Source organism: Chaetodon auriga, chromosome 16, assembly GCF_051107435.1.
Source record: "Chaetodon auriga isolate fChaAug3 chromosome 16, fChaAug3.hap1, whole genome shotgun sequence".
Taxonomy (NCBI): domain Eukaryota; kingdom Metazoa; phylum Chordata; class Actinopteri; order Chaetodontiformes; family Chaetodontidae; genus Chaetodon; species Chaetodon auriga.
Genome location: NC_135089.1, coordinates 11248517 through 11270798, shown reverse-complemented (window position 1 = coordinate 11270798; position 22282 = coordinate 11248517). Strand labels below are relative to the sequence as shown.

Sequence of the window (22282 nt, the reverse complement as noted above, 5' to 3'; positions counted from 1 at the left end):
ATGATAACTGTGGAGGTGTATTATTAGGGTTGTGTCTGTTACACTGGTGCCGACCCTCAATTAATAACAACAAACAGGGCGACTCAGGACAACACACGAACCCCCTTTTTGTATAGTATCGCGAGAAGTGAACGTCCCCTCTCGCCCCCCTCCAGAACGTGAAGACACAGAATTCTGTGTGTGTGTTTGTGTGCGCGCGACTGACGCTGCGTGGGGGTGTTCGCCTGATGTCATTTGGCAGAAAGGGAGGCTGAGCTAACGGTGGGCACACGGGTGGAAAGCATAACAATAACGTTACCGTTCAACCGTCCAGACTCGGACCTATAACGCCTCGTTTGGATTTAAATACGCAGTGTTAAAAAGCGAGTCCAGCCTCCTCCTCACCGTGGTCCGAGGAAGAAGAGGAGGTGAAGCGGACTGGCTAACGGACTGAAAGTACCAGATGCTATTCCAGCGGAGACGGAGAACGGGCTCGAATAGGCAAGAGAGGGTGATGGGTTCTCGTTTTCCTGACGGCTAACGTTAGACCTTCGCAAGAACCACGGATACGGCGAAGTGAAGGGAACTGGCTTTACTTCTTCTCCACCTCCGTCTGTGTGACAGTCTGTCTGAAATGCTAGCGCAGTCGCGGTCTCGGCCGTCGAGCAACCTCTGGGCCGCAGCTCGGCACACCGAGCCCGAATCTGGGAAATAGCTAGCTAGCTATCTGCTAGCAGCAGCTGTACCCGATGCTGCTGCTGCGGCTGCAGCTGCTGCTAAACGGATCCGAAAGACAACACAAGGGGTTCAGGGCCTTGGCGCTGAGTGAACTATTGTTTTACCTTTCTGGACTGCAACGAGCATTTGAGATGTGATGCTTTTGTGCGTCGTATTTGAACCTTGTGTAGCTGGGGGCTCTCGCTTGCTTAACGCGAAGGAGCTAACGTTGCTGCAAAATGCACAGCAGAACCACAACAGCGGGCTCCTGTTGAAGGGGGCGAGGTTAGACTGATAACAGCCCACCCTGTGTCTTTCAACTATCGGGGTCACATTTGGACAACGACCACCACATTTTCTCCACGTCATTCTCCGCTTCATCAGCTGGCGATATGGATAAACTAACCATCATTTCAGGGTGTCTGTTTCTGGCAGCAGATATCTTTGCAATAGCCAGCATTGCAAACCCTGACTGGATCAACACTGGTGAATCAGCAGGTAAACGAAGCAGGCCATCACTGCCATTCAGAACTGCTATTCTGTTTTGTTTGATTTTAGCAGGACCTCTTGCCACTGTCGCCACATCGCAGGAGCATTTAGCCTTCAGATAATCTCCACAACAAAGATCAGTTCCATTGTGTGGAGGGTTTTATCTGCAGCAGCATCTTTTGTCTTCCACAGCTGTGTTGCCTGTGTATATTTATGTTGCTTCTTACTGCCTCCCAGACCGAACTCCCACCAATAATTAGAATTTAATAACTGATCAGCACCATGGATCTCTCCTGCTTCTGGCACTGCAACTAATTATTATTTTTTTTAATGAATTTTGATTAATGGATTAGTAGGAAACAAAGATTTCCTATATTCCAAGGTAATGTGTTTTATCTGATCCATGCTGATCATGTTTGCTTGATAATATTGCTGAAATGGTTATTTGATTAATCGATCGTCATGAAATTAGTTGTTCAGTAGTTTTGATAATTTCCTGAATTCATTTGTTAAAACTTGGCATGTAGCAGCTGCTTACATGTGAGAATTTCTTGCTTTTCATTGTTTTTATGTCATCAAAATTTGCATTTTGGGGGCGTTTGAACCATTGTGAAACAAATCAAGCAAGTTGAGGATTTGACAGTGTGCTCTAAGAAAATCTTTGTTGCCATTTTTCACTAGTTTCAGACATTTTGAAGGCTACAGAGGCTATTAAAGGGGGAGAAAAATCTTGATCATCATGATTTTCATTGAATTGTTGGTTGCAGCATTTTTCTGTCAAATGATTCATTGATTCAGAAACTGAGGGTGATTTCGGTCCTGTGTTTCTCTGGTGACTTGACACTTGAAGTGACCTCCATGTGATCAATGTAATCAACGATGGCTTGAGGAACCACAGCAGGTGTTTATTTGTGATGTCCCTGCTGATTTTGGACAGAAGCGCGTGCTATTTGTCCTCTCCTTTATTTGTGTCAGTCCTTAAAAAAACACGTTCAGGCTATTGATAGACAGCTGCTCCTCTTTGTTCCCTCTGCAGGATGACAGCTTAGTAACTGGGTCAGGGAGGGTCCATCATCCACCGATACACATCCAGGCTGTATTAGCTCAACAGAATAAGCACTCTGTGCAAAAGTACTAATAGGATGCAAATGAAATGAGGGCACCATTCACAATGTATTGGAGAGCATATAATGGATCCTTAGCTGTGTGTGAAACAAGGTTCTGGACTTTGGCTGGAGATCACAACTAAAAGTAAGTGTGCTCCAGCCAAAAAGTGCATGGTAGCTCCCTGCTGAGATCCACCGTTCTGTACCTGCATGTACAGAAAGTCAAACCTTTGCTATATTTAAACTGCAATGTTGTGGTGCGTGTGGGTGTTATTATAGAATAGGTGTCATGCAACAACCAACTTCCACCTCGCTGTCACTGTTCTCACTTCACCTCACAGCTTCCACTTTATGAGACGTGGAGGTGATAGGTGCCTGGCAATAGCATACATCTCCCTTACACCTTTTTTCTCCTGCAACATTTTGAGGATGTACCAGCCACTGTTTTGGAATATCTGATAGTAAACCAGTAGATTTTTAATCAAGTAAGTATTCCAGAAAGGCAGTTATTTTGCTTGGAAAGTACATTTTCACCTTGAACTGTAGGTCACCGTTTGTCCATCATGGTGTGGCATGTGTGGTGTGGTAGTCTTATAACAGCTTCTTTAGATTATATAGTCAATGGGAGACCAAATAGAAATTCAGCATTATGTGTTATGTTTGACACAGCTTTGCACTCGTCTGTGTCAATAAAAGATCCTTTATTATATTTTTAATGGGTTGAGCGTGCCGTCTCTACCACAAAAGTGTCATTAGATTTGTGGTACTTACTTAGCATTTAATAATGATTTATTGCACACCATAATGTAGTTTAACCAGAGTGTTTATTTTGTATTCATTAATGTATTTGTCAACAACAAGAACTTCTCCTGTGGTCACCCATTAGTGGAGGCTGGCGCAACAGTTAATGAATGACAGTAAACCACAGCTGTAATAATATGAAATGTCTTTCTTCATAGGAGATGTTACAGGCTAACTGTTGACAAATATTGTATGTTATTGTATGTTATCATTTTTTCTGATTACCTCCAGCCCTCAAATACATGCTGTGCACTGAAGTTGCCTCATTTTCAGATCTTTGATGGTGTTGTACCATTTTTTTTATACGGTATATATATTATTATTATTGTGCAGCTAAGTAACCTTGTGCGAAGAGCTTCTCTTGACATGTTCACTCACCAACGTGTGTCTCGTTTATAGGTAGACAAACACATTTTCATAAGGGACTTCAAATTCAGTTAGCAAATCGTTATTGCTTATATGGCCTTCAAGTTGGATGATATGCTTTCATGCCAGATCATTTGCCCCTCTTCATGCTGCCTGCTCATTTCATATTTCATAGTTTCAGGCTCCTCTTTGTCAGTACTAGGGTTTCTGTTATCCGGTAATTACTGTGTTTCACTGGGAAAATCTGTTGAAGTCCGCCATATTTAAGTCTCTTCGGTCCGGTGAAAATAATTCCAGATTTAGATGTGAAAATATGCCCGTTGGCTTTCTCGCTCCTCTCACGATATTTTCACATCTAACTTTGTGAATTAAAGGTTTATGTTGACCAAATCAGAGTTTGTGATTGTTTCAACAGAGGAAAGACAAACCAAGACAGTTTTATTTTGTTTCTGTGGAGTTTGAATGAGGTGTGTTTTTCAATGATTAGATTAACGCTTCTCTAAATGGTGCCTGGTGGCTTTGGGGAGAGCGATATAGCAGCTGTTTCTAGTTAAACAAAAAGGATTTTACGCTTAAACAAAAAGGTGTATCTCTGTAGGCGTCCTTTCTGTAATGTTGTCAGACACTTAGAATAATAACTTGTGCCTGTTAATGGCAACAACAAACACTTTCAGTGGATGTACATCGACGGTGCACTAACGGCCAGAAGCATTACGTTGCAGGCTATTTTGCAGCTGCTGGCTACTACGCTTTCACTCAATAGTGGACCAGTTTCAAAAAATGTTTTCTCCTTTTGTCACATTGACACAAAAACTTGGGAAAGTAGGGGTTGTAGATGCTGTTGATATTCAACCGTAAGTTTGCCCATTTTCTTCCAGGTCACGTGGACTAGCACCAGTTGTTGTTTTTTTTAGATGGAAATGGAGAGGAAATCCTGGCCAGTTGTTTGTCTCTGTGTGGCCTGTTTTGTGTTGATTTGATTGACTTGATTGTCTGAACATACACACTTCGGCTGATTGTTAGGCCTCTGTTACAGCTGACATGCTGCGAAATGGGATTTAACCTAATAAGAACCACATTTCCTGCAGGGCAGCACTTGTGATTAAGTTAACTGTTTATTGTGATCCATTTGCATTATTTTGTCTACCCCATTCCACAGACTAGTGTGTTGTTTGAAGTTAATAGGAAGTGAGAACCCCACATTGTATTATCTCCAATGAACTGACCTCGGAGGGCCTCAGTGCGTGACAGCCTGCCCTTGTGGGACCTCAGTGTGTCGTCTTTGTACGTGAGCATGAAGAAACAGACGTGTTTCTCTGGGCAGTTTGCATCGACAGAAGCTAACTTTGCTTATTGAGTGTTCGGCTTTCTCTCCCTGTTTTCAGAACTGATAATGGAAAACAAGCTATGAGGAAGGAGAAGTAGTACGAGCAGACAGAATGTGTATCCGTGTCAGGGGTGTGATGTCCTCAGGTACTAACAGCTGAAGCTGATTTCCTGCGCTGAACTCCAAGACAAAGACATTGTTGCTGCAGTGTCAGACACAAACTGTGATTCTCGGCAGCTCCGCCACAAACGGCAGTCCTATAGATGTTTGTCACCACAGTGGATGGCCTGAATAACCTCTGAAACACTCTGTATGCATGCATACACACACGCTCTTAAAAAATGCTAAATCACATCCAGGTACAGGCTGGCTTCTCATCATGCTGCTGTATCCAAGGCCGGTGATGATTTCACACATACCATCTTTCCATGTCAGTATCAAACTTCAAAAGTGTAATTTCACATTTTTTTGTTGTTTTCTTTTTTTTTTTTTTTACCTCCCCGTCTGTCCTGTTGTGCCCATGTCACAGGCCAGTTAACCATTTCCATATCAACAGTGTGAGCTGGATTTTATTCAGGTGGAAATTGTTCTCAGTTTAAGAATGAGGTATAAACACACACTGTTCCAACTTGGCATTACCCTGCAATTACTTTGCAAAGTGTTTTATTGTATGCAGTGAGCTACTGAATGAGGCAACAATAAAAGACTGCTGTTGATAGAGAGCACAAGGTGGTAGTCGTGACAGGAAGATGTGACATTGTTTCTCTATTCAAGGAAGAAGTGTTTTAAGGCACAACATGGCATTTTAGTCATCATTGATTATAAGTAACCACCACAGACATTTTCCTTCGCACCAGATGTTTATTGCCCCAAAATGCATGCTATTTGGTATCATTTGTGTAATAATGAACAGACAGATTTATTTTCCAGAGTGCTATGGGGCTGCAGTTGCCCAAATGTGCTGCTGCAGGTGGTGTCAGTACCAGAGTTTGTGATTGTGCCACAAACATGCTAGTTGTTGTAGCTAGATTCTAATTTTTGTCTGTGTCACGCAAAAAACCTGACTCACCGAAAAGAGAATGTACTTTTTGTACAATGTTGTACAAAAAGCATGAAAAAAGTATTGTCCAAACTGCAGTAGATGATCACTGGTGCTCACGAACTGCAACTGTAGTTATAGTCAGGCATGATCTAAAATAGATGAAATTGGAGAATATTAGATTTTGTTATTTCTGGTATCCCTTTTCAAAGCACAAGGACACACAAAGTCATTGATACAAAGCAAATGAAACCAGGCTCAGCCATTATCATCCACTTGCAGAGCTGCAGAGCCAGCAGTTACGGCCTGCAGTTCGGGTCCAGCCTGGGCCACCAAAACCAGCAGCACCGATTCAGAACTGCAGATGTGGACATGACGATGTTTAAAAATAATAGGCAAGTTTAATTATTACACGTGATTCAGAATGTTGAATTTAAGGCCGTAAGCAGCTGTAACGCTCGCTGCCTGCAGGGCGCCCAAGTGCTAAAATTACAGCAGTTATTACTTTCATTGCCTGTAGGTGGAGCCATTTCAACGGCTGCGTATTATTCTACTTTCCTAAAAGTGATGGAGGCTGTCATGTGTCACATATGTTCAACAAAAATGGTAGCATTTGGCCATAAAATCTCAAATAATGTTTCCTTTTACCTTACAAAGTTGAAAACATGTTTTGGGCCATACGCAGCTGTGTGCCGGTGTCCCTACGCTGTAAAAGCCTCTAGCAGCAGCCGCAGAAGGAGCAGCTGTCGGCTGCTTTAGCTTGCCTACTTGCCGCCCACCACAGTTCAGAGGCTTGTTTGACTCATCCCTCCAGAGCTTTCAGACAGCAGCACCCCCTGCGCTCCACTAATGACAACATCATCATGCTGAAGATGAACAGACGCGGACCTCATTTCCTCTCATTTGGGCCGAGACATGGTGAGAGGAGTATTTTGATCATAGTGAGTACAGAACTGACTGTAGGCTAACGGTATGATGGAGGTGAGAAAGTGAGCAGGCGCTCAAAATGGAGAATTGGTCCATATTTTTAAACTAATATCAGAAGTGTTTATTCATTGCTTCCTGTTGCAGTGCAGTCATTTCAAGTCGGTTCTGGTGGACTCGTAGGTCAGAGTTCCCGATTGTCTTTGACTCTGCAGATCTGCGCTGTTGGCCAATAGAAACACAGATGCTCTTTGTTTGGAAATGAAATCATTATGCTCGTGACGTACCGTCACCATAAGTACAGACTCATTTGCTTTCTGGCCGTTTCACGAGAGGTTTGATACCCTTCACATGTCTGTTGTTAAATATGAAACTACAGTCACAGCTAAGTAACTTAGCTCAGTAAATAACAGCTTGTATGTTGTTTGTTTAATCCATACAAAACTGTAGTGTGAAAAGGAAAATGTTTTTTTGTTGGAATATTTCTTGTCTGGAAGCAGTTGCCAGGCAACTGAGTGTTAATTAGTGAGCTTTAGAGATGCTGGTAGATGGACATTTTTGGAAAGATCCAGACTAGCTGTTTCCAATCTCTAAGCCAAGGTACAGGTTGCTTTTAGCTTTATGTTTAATGGACAGATATGGGAGTTCTATTGATCTTTTCATCAACTTCCCAAAATGTCGAGCTACTCCTTTAATTTATGCTCAGTCATACTCTTACATAGCCAGGCCAGGTCTGCAGCTGAAGTGGAATCTCCCATGTTAGAATATGTATCAGGAACACACCGTTGTTGTTTGACTATCAGACCAGACTTAAACTGGACCTGTTCTCGTGTGCGCCTGCTTGTTGAGTTGTTTACCTGTATCTGTGTACCATAGCGTGCCTGCCTGCTGTAGGGCAGGAATTCCACACAGAGCTAGTGAAACAGCAGGAGGCCACAGGATCCAGGGGAAATGGTCATAAACCAGTGCCATTAACCACAGCTTTCTGACTTTGGCCTCATGTTCTCTTGTTCCCAGCACCAGTCCCTGCTTTCCGTACCTCGCTCAGCACCCATTCTTTAACTTCTAGCTCAGGCTTACTCTGTAATGTTGGTTGACTTCAGCAGTAGGCTGTTGAGTAAGCCTGCGAGCCGTTCAGTTGCCATTTTTGTCATGAGCCATGACCTCCATTTTTTTCTTTTCACCTGTAAACTAAGACTGCGATAGGTAAAAGTGACCACAGAGAACATCCTTTTTACTTGTTCTTTGGCTGTAGTGAAACATGTGTTCTCGAATAACAGCATTGCTGTTGTGTGTGGTCTGAAAGGTGGGTTGGTTTTTAGGCCTGTAACAGTAGATGTAAAGCCCTCACTTCTGCAGCATCTAGCCTACTTTAAGATCAACAGACTCTCAAGGCGTTTCTTTTGAACCATTGGCATTGTTTGTGTGGGTTGTTACTGTAAAAGCAGTGCTTTCACTGTGTGTTATAAAGGGGACAGGATTTCCTCAGGACTGCAGAACCCACCACACCCCCGCGGCAAGAAGAACGCTTTTCTTGAAACAGGCTTTGGCTTTCTGTTTGGATTCAAGTGCTTTAGACACAATAGGTTTGTTAGCAGCATCATATATACATACTGTATGTATTCAGTGTGTAAATATACAAAGGTTATTGCGGACAGGTTATGAAATGTCTGGATTTGAGTGCCAGACAGAGCAAGTAAAACCCTTGACCTTCTGAAATTCCAGCTTGCATACTTGTCTCATGCACACGTCCGCCTACCTGCTGAGCCACTCTTGAACTTTTATGTCATCGCCCACAGAGGCTTGCCTTTTAGTGAATGGGTTATTTTGTGGTCAGTGAAACAATTGTTTACCACTCGTTAATTTTTCTTTTTTCAGATTGTTCTTGAAACATGAAGTGGACGTGATGTCTTATTTTGAGATGACATTGTGTCATTTAAGCCTCAATTTAGAATTGGCTTAGCTCTATACCGTATATTTTTGGCTGTTTTACATAAAAGGACAACGTTTATTCACAGGGTTCCTGTAGATGAGTATGGTCCGACCCATGAGTACTGAGTACTCATAAATCCGGACGTCAACATGTTGACCGGCGTTGCAGGTGGTGTGATGGTCTCTAGTTAGCTATTGCAGTGCTTTGTTGAATGACATTGCAAAAAATTGAACCAGGCGGACAAACCTGATTTCTTTGCAAGCCTTTTGTGCCAACCTAGGGGCCTCACTGAAGTGCTGGGGGTGGCTGCGTTTTTCACACATCTCGTCATCAATCCAAAAAGACCATTATACTGTACATCATCCAAGTGCACACCACTAAAAGCCATCACACTGACGCCCCCTCGAAGTTTTCAAACGCCTCTCATTCCCCACAGCCCATCGCTTACAGTCCGCCTTTCTTTTGCCTGAGACCTGTGATCAGCAGGGGCCTGAGTGATGCGACGCTGTTCTGCTTACTCAGGTAGAAATTCCCCTTGAGGACGTGCTCTGATTGAATGGCGTCTCTCCGGAGTGGCTGCACCACTGGAGCGTGTTCCTGCTCCGTGCACTAGCCCTCACGCAGACTCAGAGTGAGCCATTCATCTCCCTGTCTGATCAGTGATCGATAGGTATAGTAGAACATCAAGTCATGCCATGTTTTGTGATAGCAGATGTGAATACTTACACAAGATCCTAGCCAAGGACTGAGGATGGAGGAAGGAGATGGTGGCTATAGTCGAGTATGAAAGGGGAGGACAATTTGTCTGATATTACTGCAAATTCTTTCAGTGTCACTCCTGCGTGGGACAGATTCACTCATTGGCAGGATTGATTTAGTCCTCTCCCTCTCTTCTTGAGTATGAAAGCACAAGAAAAAAAAAGGTTGGCAACTCACTGGTCCCACCAGCTCCACGCCAGCTCAGAATTGGTGACAAATTAAAGGAGCTTCTCTCTCTTTTTTCATTCCTCCTCCTTCACCTGTTCCTCTTTCACTCTGTCATCAGCTGAGCTGCTACACTTTAGCCTTCCCCTCACAGGACCTCGTCATTGATTGATGCACCAATTCATCACAGCTTTACTGTTTTTCTCCAGTACAAGACCCTTAATCTTTTGTGCTGTTTGTTTTTTTACCACCATAATCTTTCTCCTTTTTTATTCCGCTTTCAGACGTACTGTCTCCCTCAAAGATGTAGCCTGAAATTGAGATCACATGCTCAGACATGAGCTGTTAGACTACCTCCCCATATATAAGTGCCCTGCAGTGCACAGATACTGTACATCATAATGTGTAGATAGAGCTGCTTCACTCGAGTTTTGGGGGCCAGAACGAAATATTCTCAGCATCAGTGTATCATTAGCAGAAAAGGTCGAAGGTCACTTGGACCACACAAAACATTTTTGTCCAAAACTCAAGAATTGGTATGCTAATTATCACAAAACTTCACATAAATGTGGATAGGACAAACTGATGAAGTGGTGGCATTTTACATCCAAAAGGTCAAAGGTCAACTTCACTGTGACATCATAATGATCTGCAAAAACACTTTTTTAGCCATTATACAGCACCATAACTCAGGAACAGGAGGGGAGATTGCGACCATATTTCACATTTGGTCAGATTTCACTGAATTTGTGACACTAATCTTGGGTGTCGAGATCTTCTTCTTCTGTGCTGTTGGGTTGAAGATGCGTGTGAAGCATCTGTGCCTTACAATCTGTAACTTCTTTGCAGCAGCATCCATATTTGAAGCATTGTAGTCCACCAGAAGCTCATTGGTTTTACTGATATTGAGTTTGAGGTGATTGTTGTTGCACCATGTGATGAAGCTCTCTGCCAGTCCTCTGTATGTTTCTCACTGGAATCATACACATCTGTATAGCGATAGCTTCAATTTTACCCAAAAATACACTATACTTTTTATTAAACTCTGTCAATATGGATGCAAACTGCAACCTGACTGGTTGGCAGAGCGGTAATTCTAGTTATTAGCTGTGTAGCATTACATTCTTACAGATGATTATAGATGGTACCCAAACTCTGTCCAGTGCTGAAGCATTTGCTGGCAGGTTGAAAGGCATCAACATGGTTCAGCAAAAAAAAAAAAAAAAAGCTGGATGATAATTGCTTAACTTTATAGACTATTTTAGCAGTAATTTCCTTGAATTTGCCGTCGACTGATGTCTGCTAAGCCACTCATTGTGTGTGTGCTCCTATATTACTACAATAATGTGTGAAAAAACATTTAAGTGTCAATATTCAGTGTTTTCGTGTGCTCGGTGAATGATGAATTCACAGATTAATAAAAAAAACGTTCAACCTCTCTCTGCAGGTGCCCTTACAGTTGGTCTAGTCCGGCAATGTCAGACCATCCACGGGCGAGACCGGACCTGTATTCCACCACGGCTGCCCCCAGAATGGGTGACCACACTTTTCTTCATCATCATGGGCATCATCTCCCTCACAGTCACCTGTGGACTGCTGGTGGCATCACACTGGCGCCGAGAAGCCACCAAATACGCCCGCTGGATCGCCTTTACCGGCAGTAAGTGAACGAGACGTTAACTTTCACACTGAATGAAATTATTCTTGCCTTATTAGACTTGCCGTCAGCACATTTCCCCTGGAGCTTTCTCACCTTCTTCTCTGTCTCACTGCATCTGTCTTGACATAACTTTAGAAAAATCACCTTAGCTGCATTAGTGTTTTCATGAACACGGTCTCTTTAGAGCAGGAAATAATGAATGAAGAGATGAGTGTGAGAGTGAGTGTGAGAAATTGGTTTAAGCCCAGTTATGTAATTTAGATACGCGGACAAGTGTGATGTCAAAAACATCCGAGGCTATATACAAGGCGTGTGTGTGTTCGCGGTTTTGAGAGCGACATGCAAATGTGTGTGTGTGTTTGGTTGCGTTTGCACATTATGCGTGTTGATTTTGCGTGCTTGACGACCACTCGCGCTCCCTGAAGCTGATTTATTTTGTAATGCGGCTCCTCTGGTACCCGAGTGGGTGGCTTATGTGCCATGGCGTTTCTCTAGAGTCTTCCCTCCCTCTTTGCCTTGAACACTGCTACTCTTTCTTTCCTTCAAACACGATTTCTGTATAGATGCACTTCCAGCACTCGATAATAACTCTGCATCCATCTCGTGCACCGTGGCTGGGCTGGTTTCGTAAGGCTGTGTGGGAGGGCGGACTTTGATTGGTCGGTTAGTTAAGGGAATAGACGGCCTCAAGCGCCCTTGTACAGATGGAGCAGCCTGTGAAGCCACAATCCTCTGTATTATTGTTCGAAAGCTGTGTGCATTTTGCAGCACCCTGTGCCCTTTTTGTTTTGCAGATTTTAAACAAACACCCAGTGCCTTCCTCGTGTTTTTTTGCCTGCCAGGCCAAATGCAGAGTCATAATTAGGTTTTGTAACTCTTCCTAATCACTTGCAAATACCCAATGAATCACCACTCTTCAGAACCCCGAAGCCCTCCACAAACTGTCTGTCCGGTGAGCAGAAATCTGTGTCACAAGCTAAATTGGAAGGCATTGAGTCATTGTTTAACGAGCACATGCAGAGGAAAGTGAGGCAGTTGCCACGGCAACAGTGAGCAATTGTCACCCTTGTCCCCTAGCTAAGCTTCTGTTGGCCATATTAGACAAGAGGTATATTATTAGTCCTGATTTTTTTTTTTCTTTAAAATGGGTTCAAAGCATGCTGATGATTATCACTTCAAATGTTGAAATAAAGCTTGGAGACTTGTGATGTATTTTCGGTTTGAGGGAGAGGAGGCCGGGTTTGTTGTAAGAGAGAGATCGAGTAAATCACTTTATTCATTTTCAGAACCCCCATTAGCTGACACTTTAGCAGCTGAGGGTCTTCCTGAGATCCTCTTGTATCTCAAGAGCCTTTTTCGAGCGTAGGACAGTGATGAATTGGCAAAAATGGGACCAGCTTGTTTTTTTCCATCTGATGTTGCTGAGTTGCAGTGGCGAACGCCTCTCTGCTGTGGGCTGAGCGGGGGAGAGGGTGAGAGGTTAAGTGAGGAAAACGGGTGGGGGCTGAGGAAGAGTTGAGTAAAGAAGGCGAGCGGAGTGAATAATCATGTTTTTAGAGGTCAAGAGCTGAGAGTGTAAATGCGTGAGCGATGGGTGCCAATGTAAAGACACAAATGGACGGGAGAATAAAGTGAAGCCGGTTGTAATGAGACTGGGGTGGTTCAGTCGGGGCAAACAGGTGATGAAGGTTGAGAGAAGGTGGGCAGTCTGTTGTGGAACTGGCTTCAGGCCACCGGCACCTGAATGGACAGCTTTGTATGACCAGCACAGACCCGCCTCTGTGTCTCTACAAAGCGCGCGCACACACACACACACACACGCACACACACACACCAGCAATGTGGAGTGGGAGTGGAGTAATAATAAATATAATTCTAACAATACATTAATAGTAACTACAGAAAATGTGTTAATTTCTGATATTACAAAATAGACATGAATAAATATGTGTATAGTTTCCCCAAACTCACCAGGTATTAATCATAGCCCCACACGCATGGCTGGTCCACAGTAACTAAGGACCTCCCTGAACAGAGAGCTTATTTTATATTATTTTATCTTTCTGGGATGTCATGGCAACTTAAAAGTGTTTTGGCTAGCCTGATTGGATAGGACTTCTCGCTAAACTGTCTGTTTCTGTGGTCAAAAAACAAAGTGATGCTGTTTTCAGTTACCTCTGACATATCTTTGCCATTTCTATTCTGCAGGACCTTGTTACGTTTTAACCAGCATTAACAACACCCAGTTAACTGCATATGACACATCTGTCATAAGCTCATATCGAGTGATTATGTCGAGCTACAGCTAATTGGATTTAGAGGCTAATGGGAAGGTGCTGTCAATTAGAGCCACCTGGTGCCGTTTTGCCAGAATGAAGAGTGTTGTTAGCGAGGCGCTTCGCTCTCAGGGCTCTTGTTAACAGAGCTGGTCTAGATTTAACTTGTTTATCAGACACGCTTGTCAAATATTATGTAACGTGACTCTATTGAAATATGGCTCTGAAACTTGTCAGTCTTATCAAAAAGCTCTTCACTTCATCTGTCGTACCAGCTCTGTTTCTTAACTTTGTGAGTTGAATTTTAGGATGCAACGCTTTGAAACTGTGGCAGTGAACCACAAATGGCCCTCTGTAGGGGAACACCGTACCAGTACATCTGCAGGCTCTAATACATTAAATCAGAATAACCAGCATAGATTTTCTCATGATGCAGAGTACAGACGAGATGTACACATGCAACAATGTCAACAACAGAGCATAAGAATTAAAATGTGTGAATCAGAAAAGTTACATATTCTCTAATAGATGATTTTTTGATGAAGCCATTAATTGTTACTCTATAAAGTGGAAAAAAAATCACCATTTTTTGCAACTTAACAGTTTTCAGTTTCCTAAAACTCAAATTTACACCTTTACACCTTGTTTTTTCCCAACCAGCAGTCCAAAATATTGTGTGTCCTTTGACTTGAACCAGAGATTGTTTGGCATTTTTGTGTAAAAAGGATTTATGTGATTACTTGATGATCAAAACGGTTGCAGATTAAGGCAAGGCAGTTTAGGTACTTAAGAGAAGCAGCGGACCATGAGGTGCACTTCAATTAACGTGCTGGTGAAGCTTGCAGGAAAAATGCTGATGCATGTATTTCTGGCTCCGCTTTTAGCTTCGCTTTGACAGCGTGCTTTTGCAATCATACCCCCCTCATAGATAAACACATGGCCAGAGCAATGAGCCGGCAAAATAACAGACGTAAATATTTGCTCGCGTGTGCCTTGTGATGCAGGTTTACCAGACATGCTTCATTTATGCTCGCTGGCAAACTGGAGACGTTTGGCCTGTTTGAGTCAGCACAACATGCATCTGATTGGCTATTCAAGGACTGTGTCTGAACGTACTGTCATTCTGATGTTGCACAGTGCTTGATGGCTCACATGCCAGATAAGGCAGGGATTTAGTTTTTCTGAAAGTACAGTGAGCAGTGTGGCAGTCTGACAAACAGTTAACAGGACCTTTGACTATCAAACCAGTTTATTAGTTAATAAAGTAGCTGTTTGAATGCCACACTCAGTTTATGTTGTTCAGATGAAATATAGGTGTGGAAGATTTGATGATGTGAGACATACTGTTTATTCTATAGTTGCAATTCCAATGTCAGATGTCAGTGTGATTTCAAAATTGTATTAAGTACTTGGACTTTATTTAAGACACTAAATGTCTTTTAATCCCTATATCCAGATTGCTGTACCGCTGCAGACTCCTCGAGTTGCAGTGTGGTTAACAAAACTGTTTGAGGCAATATCAGTGAGATTTTTGTTAGAGCAGAAGTCATCTCTCGGGTACTGAACAGTGCTGCAAATTGGCAAGATAGAGTAAACAGGTTAAAGCTAAAAATGGCTTCTTGTGCTGTCACCAAGTGGATTTCAGACTGTCGAGGGAACCAAAATAATTCAACACAGCCTCAGCGAACTTTAAAGAGCTGCCATGCCTTCTGCTGGAGTGCTCTGCTCGAACCTGAGGTGGTTTGGAGTGTATGTAGCACACGCTAAGAACATATAACAGTTCACATTTTCCCACCCCCTACCATGTCACTACAGTCAGTCAGTCAGTCCAGGAAGATATCATTGAAAATATGTGACTGTGAGTTATTTTTGAAGTACATGAAGCTATTCCATAAATTCTGCACGGTCATTGATCTGTAATTCACAAAGTCACACAGTTTACTTTGCTGCGCCACATGATTGTGTGTTACATAAGCTTGACCAAGAGCTTCAGTAAGGAAACAGAAAACAAGGAGCCATTCTAATTGCTGATGAATTAGTTATCCAATCATAGCCGCATACTTCCCGGACCGTACGATAAGTCGTAGTAATGACTCTCGCGTCTCATGCACCTCTCATATGTAGAGCAGAACATCACATCATGCTGTCCCTCAGTCAGCGTGATGCACATATTTACTTGTAAAAAGCCAATTCCAATGATTTTACACGTCCAAGTCTATTTTCAGGACCTGGGGAATGAGACTGCATTTGTGAACAAATTGCCTGAAGTGATCACTTGAGCAAGCGTCAGTTGAGTCGTAAAACTACGAGTAAAAAAAAGCAGAAAAAAAGGAAAGTGTGGAGCTTAAGAGAGTGAGCTTACCGGACCACCTCATCTCTGCTCGAGGCTAGCAGCTCAGGGTTGCTACATTAGCCCCTGCTAGCTATACACACCTGACAGCCAAACTGTCAGAAGTGGAGTTGCATTGTGGTTAATGTTGGTAATTGTGACTATTTTTGTTTTCTCTAACAGCCCATTGTGACCCCAACAGTGTTACAGAGGTCTTTTGAATCAGGTTACTCTATTCCCACACCCCGATTATGGAAACTGGGTCTCTTGTATATATGTAAGTTTAAGAAATCAGTTGCAGAAAGCTAACCCAGTTACTGAAGTGCATGTAAACACACAAAGCGAGCCAGTTTAGCTGAATAAACAGAGCTGGATGTGGCCGTTTAGAAAGCTTGAAATCTGATTAATTATTTGCACCTTTAAGCGTGTAGAGAAATTTTAAACTGTGTTAATCAGCCCGAGGTGGCATAAAGAGCTTAGTTACGGTTCGTGGAGAAACATTTGCTGAAAGTAATGCTACATTCAAGGGGTGTCAGAAATGCTGTAGATTTGTGTTGCATTCAAGGATAGCACTTGGTAATGATAGGGTTTTACCCACAGATAAACCGCCGGAAGCCACGCAAAAGCTTGACTTTACTAACTTCAAAGCTGAAATGAAATCAAATTCCTGAGGGATGCTTTTTAATGATTTGCCAAAACATTTAACTGTGGAGGAATGCTGCCTTCAAGTTCTATCAGAAATGTTTGTATTTTAATGCTGAAAATACATAAGCAACCCAAACAATAGCAAACATCATATTTGGGTTTTGGGGAAGCAGGTATACATTAGGCCTGTTGCTGCACATTAATAATGAAAATGCCAGAGTATGAGGAACAAATGAAGGCATTTCTGAGTGAGACACGAGGTTTGATGCCACCATATAAAGTGCATTTTTGAGTTGTTAGCACTGAGCCGTAGACCAGCGCTCTGCAAACATGTCTGGCCTCGTCTTTGAATTGTGTGTGTTTTTGTATTTGTCTGGTTGTGTGTACAGTACATGATGGATTTCCGGGTTCATACAAGCACAGCACACATTATTTGTTGACATTATTTGCTCATTGACGGTAGAGATGGTCAGCAAACCTTGTACAACACAAATTCCAAAAAAGTTGCAACTTGACTGGGTATGAAAGGGGCATCCTTGAAAGGCTCAGTCGTTCACAAGCGAGGGTGGAGTGAGGTTCACCACTTTGTGAACGCATGATTGTATAAAGGATGTTACTACATGGACTCAGGAACACTTAAGAAAACTGCTGTCGGGAAATAGCTGGTTTGCAAGTGATTGCAATGATATGTTGTTATTTACCTTTTATACAGTGTCCCAACTGTTTTGGTATCTGCTCTGGATAGTTTGGGGATGAAGTCAGCGTTTGTCATCTCTTGTGAAATACTCAGTAATTCTGTCTACAGTTTAAATGCATGTGCAGCGATGCAGCCGGACAGAAAATGAATAACTAAGAACTTCTCTTCTGGTCGAGGCTTCTCATTGTCACACAAATTCGCAAGTCTCAGGTTCCCTCACGTAGTGCTTATGGTGACATGTGACACATGTAATGTTGGTTATTTTCCGTGGAGATGTCACCTCCGGGCCACCCTCTGTTCCTTTAGCTGCTGTGATTCAGTGCAGTTGCTTTTCTTCCATCTGTCTTCCTGGAAAATACAGCGTGTTCCTGAGGTTCATGTTCCATATTCTTAAACAAATGGTCACCATCTACAGTACCTGCTATCAGAGGCTGAAACCTCTCATTTTAAAGTTTAACAATTTTACTTTGTGAGCACACAAACAAGCAAACACCGCAGGCGCTTACCTGATCATAACTTCACCAAACTCTCTGCTAAAGTAATTTTTCTAAATTTTTAGCTTTACAGTTTTCTGGTCTTTGTCCTGTTGTCACAAACATCTCTGTCATAATGTGGCCCCTCCACTCACCTTGGGACTCTGGCTCATGGGAAACGGTGTTTGTTAAAGACTGGTAAAAACAGAAATATGAAAAACACAATGATATTAGATTGGATAAATTGTCTGTTCTGTTTTTGTTAGCCGCATTGTTACCATTAATGGGATTCTGAATGAGGTTATCTTACCGAATGTTCAGCTTTCACTTCATATCTTGTTATGAGACAGTTAAATCTGCCAGTTCTCGTCGACAGTTTCAGCCAAAGCGCTGCTAAAATGATCTTGGTGTCAAATGTTCCCCAATTTCTGCCTTAAGCTACCGTGTTGATAATAAATTGAGTCACAAAATAAAACTGTTCACAATGATTTGTGCATTTCGTCTTCCAAAGAGGATGTCATTGTAAAATGAGCAATGAGTCTGTCGTCCCGCAAGAAATGACGTACTGACAGATTTTGGAGTGGCTGAGCCAACTCAGGACTCCTGTTACTGTACATCTGTCAGAATGATGTATAGTCTGTGACATTTAACCTGTTTTGAAATGAAATGTCGAAGCGTTAAAGTTACATAAACGCCTGAGACGCAGAGCCACACTGCTCACGCTGCATACCATTCGTCTGCGATGTGTAATTGCTCTTTCAAAGCCATTTGAAAGGCACAATGGTACATTGCCAATGAACTTGGTAAAATTGAATTCAGTTCGAGCAGTCGAGTGAGTTCATATTTAATTTTCTGCATCTTGTGTGAACAAAGGCTGAAACGTAGACTGAGGTCAGACTTTCTTTTGCCTTTATTTCTTTCTTAAACCCTATAGGTGTATATTTACTCATATGACTCTGAAAGTACGTGTAAAAAGTACAATCTAGGGAGTACAATTGTGTAGAATCACGTGTGAGTACACAGTAAACTAACATGCTCTCTCTCACTCTTTCCAGTGATCCTGTTCTGCATGGCGGCTCTCATCTTCCCCATAGGCTTCTATATCAACGAGGTGGGAGGCCAGCCGTACAAGCTGCCCAACAACACGGTGGTCGGCTCCTCATACGTGCTGTTTGTCCTCTCCATCTTCTTCACCATAGTGGGACTTCTGTTTGCAGGCAAAGTTTGCCTCCCGGGCTGAGGACTCGACCGTGCCCGCCTCTGGACTGACGCGAGAGGCTCTGAAAATTTTACGGGATTTGCAAAAACACAAAATGACTGAAAATCAAAAACAACAAACTCTGGCCAGAAGCCTGACACAGGGAAGTCTTTGATTATGTGTCGAGGGACCGCAGCAGTGGAGTACCATACGACTGAAACGTGGAAAGGAATAAAAGAGCAAAACACTAAAGGGGGGACATGGGCACAAAGGGGTGGAGGAGTGTGAGAGGGGGCTGTCGCAGCACCCTGCCAGTGTTGATTTAAGATACGGCCGTCTCTCTGTTTTTGTTCTGTTGGGAAAAGGGTGCTTCATGGGCCACTGTCATGGCAACTGCAGCCACAATGCTGGCGCACGTTTCTTGAGGACCACTACAGCTGCTCCTCGATTTGACCCCCCGCCCGCCCTCAGCACACATCTGCGCCGTCACGACCGCTCCTGTTGCTATTTTTGGCTTCTCTTAGCTATTTCAGTTGTGTTTTTCTGTTGTTGTACATTTTGTGTTCTTTTTTTTTTTTCTTCTCCGTTCTTCCTCCACAACCCGCCGCCTTTCCGCTGAAGTAGCTTGAGTGTAATTGAGGTTCACTGAACTGAATCCGTGAGGGGGACCGGAGGGTTTTCTGCCAGCTCGGCTTTAGAGCAGGGTTTATTCTTGCCTGTCACTTCACACGGCACCAGGTGTGTGGCTGGGGAGAGCAGCTGTGAGCCCAGCTGTCTGGTCCAGCTCACGGGCTGCTGTGGACCAGAGGAAGGTGCAGGCGTGCTGCCTCTTTTTCTCACAACCAGCTGCAGCTCAGGAGCAGGTAGCAATGAGGGGTGTCCTCCCTGGGCAGCAGAACAGGAGGTCAAGTACCGTAAAGGAGAATGCCACTCAATGTAAGACCTTGCATTATGTTATTTACATGCACAGCAGCCGAGTATTAGTGAGTGTTGACAGCTGCTTTGCTAAGCTAAAGCCATGATGCTGATACACATCATTTACCAATAACTAAAAGACTGTGAATTTAGAGAAAATCATCTGAACATAAACACACCTCTTGTATTTGTAGTAATCCTCTTAATTCTGTTAAGTACAGCCACGAGCACAGTGGCCTAATCAAGGTATTTTTCAAAGGTGTGCATCACTGTGGAGTTGAGATGAACTCTAGCGCTAATTACAGCAGGCAGTATTGACTCTTCTAAGTAGAAGCTGACGTTACCGAAGGTGTGAAAATTGGTGGTATTCTCCTTTAATGTTGGACAGGGAAGAAGGGAGCAAGGAGTGTTTTTGTCTGTTTTGTACAACAGTGACGGCACAGGGACTGCAGGTCAGGTCCATGCATGGGGCTGTGCCTCAGTGTGCTGCCCTTGAGGCCCATGATTGTAAACACACACACACACACACACACACACACACGCACACACGCTTACAGATGAGTATAGCGTCACACTTCCTGTACTGTGTAAATCCACATATTAGGGCTTCAACTAACCATTACTTTCATTGTCTAATACAGTCGCTCTAATTAACCTCAGAAAGCAATGAAAAGTTCCTGGAGCCCAAAGGTGATTCTTAATCTTGCTAATCAAAAGTTTTTGGCGATCTTGCCTCCGTTAAGGTAGTGGATTATTTTCTGGACTGGGGCGTAATCATGCTCCAGGTTTCAGAACTACAATGCTCGTAATTTGCCGTGGAGGCAGTGAGTTAGCTGTGGGCTACAACCTGAGTCCCGTTTTTTTTAGCCTGTAGTTGTTCACATTTTGACAAAGTGGCGCTGTTAAAAGTACACCGAAGTAGCTAATAGTAGTTGTGTGTTTGGCATTTGTGCTGTAAGAGTAAATGATCAGTGGATAATCAAAATATTTGCAGGTTAATTTAGTTCTGATTGAGCCCTTCAGATCTTCCACATATTCACATATAGGCTTTACATGTTTACGCTCATTACTACTTACTGGAGGATACGACCTACTGACACTCAGATCTCTCCTGAAAAGTGTGCGTGTGTGCGCGCGTGTGAAATCAATCACGGAGCCCAGTCGCTAAGTCTTAGAGTTTCGTTTCGTATTTCTGTTTCCTGCTCAGCTTCTCTTACTCTCGGTCTGATGATGTATACTGCTAACTCTACACTCTGCAGTGCCCTGTCTTGGTTGGTTCAGTATCGTGCCATGATGACCTGTTTTTGTTTAATAATGTACAGACACAAAAGGCAGGATTTCTGTATTAGGAAGCACTGTGCATTCAACAGTATAGGTAACAGAAATAGAAGCACCACAAATGTATAAAAAAAAAGAACTTCTTACCTCATTGTTTTTGTTTCTGCTATTATTTTCTAATGGTGGCAATGTGTGCCCTCTAATTTGTCTCTTGCCTTGATCGGATGTCTTCACATAAAGCCTATGATCATAGGAAATTATTTATCACTGAATAAAACGAGAAAAAATGGGTGTGTGTGACTCTGACACAATCTGTATGATTTATTGTGCTTATTCAAGGGTATGTGGAGCATGGATCTAATCAGTAGCTGAGCTTAGAGACAGAGCAGCAGATAATTTAATCAGAGAAATGCTCCTTAACCTATTGATCGGAAAATCAACATGGTGCTTCTGCAGGATGTGGCGCAAATGTCCTTCTACTCCCACTTCATTAAATCTGAAAAAACAGACACAAAGCCTCCTGTGATTCAAGGGCAGCCACCCAGGATGCATCAGTGGAAGGGCTCTCTGCGGTCCCAGAGTACATCTGTTAAATGCTCGACAGCTCCTCGTCGGGAACAAGTCCTCCTGAGCTTCAGTATTGATAAGCAGTCGAGACAGAATTTCCCTTTTGGGCATCGTGACCTTAAAATCAGATTTTGGAATAGTACTGTCTGGGCTAAGTGGTCTAATTAATTTGCACAGTAAACATTTTCCTTCACTGTAATACCTTAAGCCTGGTTTTAGAGACACAGATAATATGCATCACCCCTGAGAGGAGTTCAGTGATGAAAGTGTTAGTTTGTGACTTTGCAAGCTGAAAATATCTTCAGAGGTGCTGCAGGAGTTGCACCCTTTACATTAACCTTGAGTTGTTATTGTAAAAAAAAAATGTATATAATCTGTCCTAACATTATGTGTGACAGCTTCTGGCCCTGCTTTTGATTACAACTTAACCTTCAAAAGGTCAGTTTTTCAAGTATTACATTTAGACAATTGACATTTGGGAGAAGCTGAAGGTTAGATGAGAAGATTGATACTGTTCTCATGTCTCTATGCTAAATACGCCAGTTAGCGTAGCATTAAGACTTGACTATCCTGCTTACTGGTAAACTAAAAACCAAAGTGTATAAAGACATGGTGGCCATGTGCTGGAAGTTTCTTCCT

The 22282-nt window shown here is 42.9% G+C and overlaps 1 protein-coding gene across 1 annotated transcript; it reads left to right on the top strand.

The window, feature by feature from the left end:
• The first annotated feature begins 188 nt into the window (after window positions 1-188).
• mosmoa (modulator of smoothened a) lies at window positions 189-21373 on the top strand. Its single transcript, XM_076752959.1, has 3 exons — window positions 189-1194; window positions 11053-11265; window positions 18741-21373. The coding sequence occupies exons 1-3, from the start codon at window positions 1089-1091 to the stop codon at window positions 18923-18925; spliced, it is 504 nt and encodes a 167-aa protein (XP_076609074.1). The 5' UTR covers window positions 189-1088; the 3' UTR covers window positions 18926-21373.
• Window positions 21374-22282: the final 909 nt, after the last annotated feature.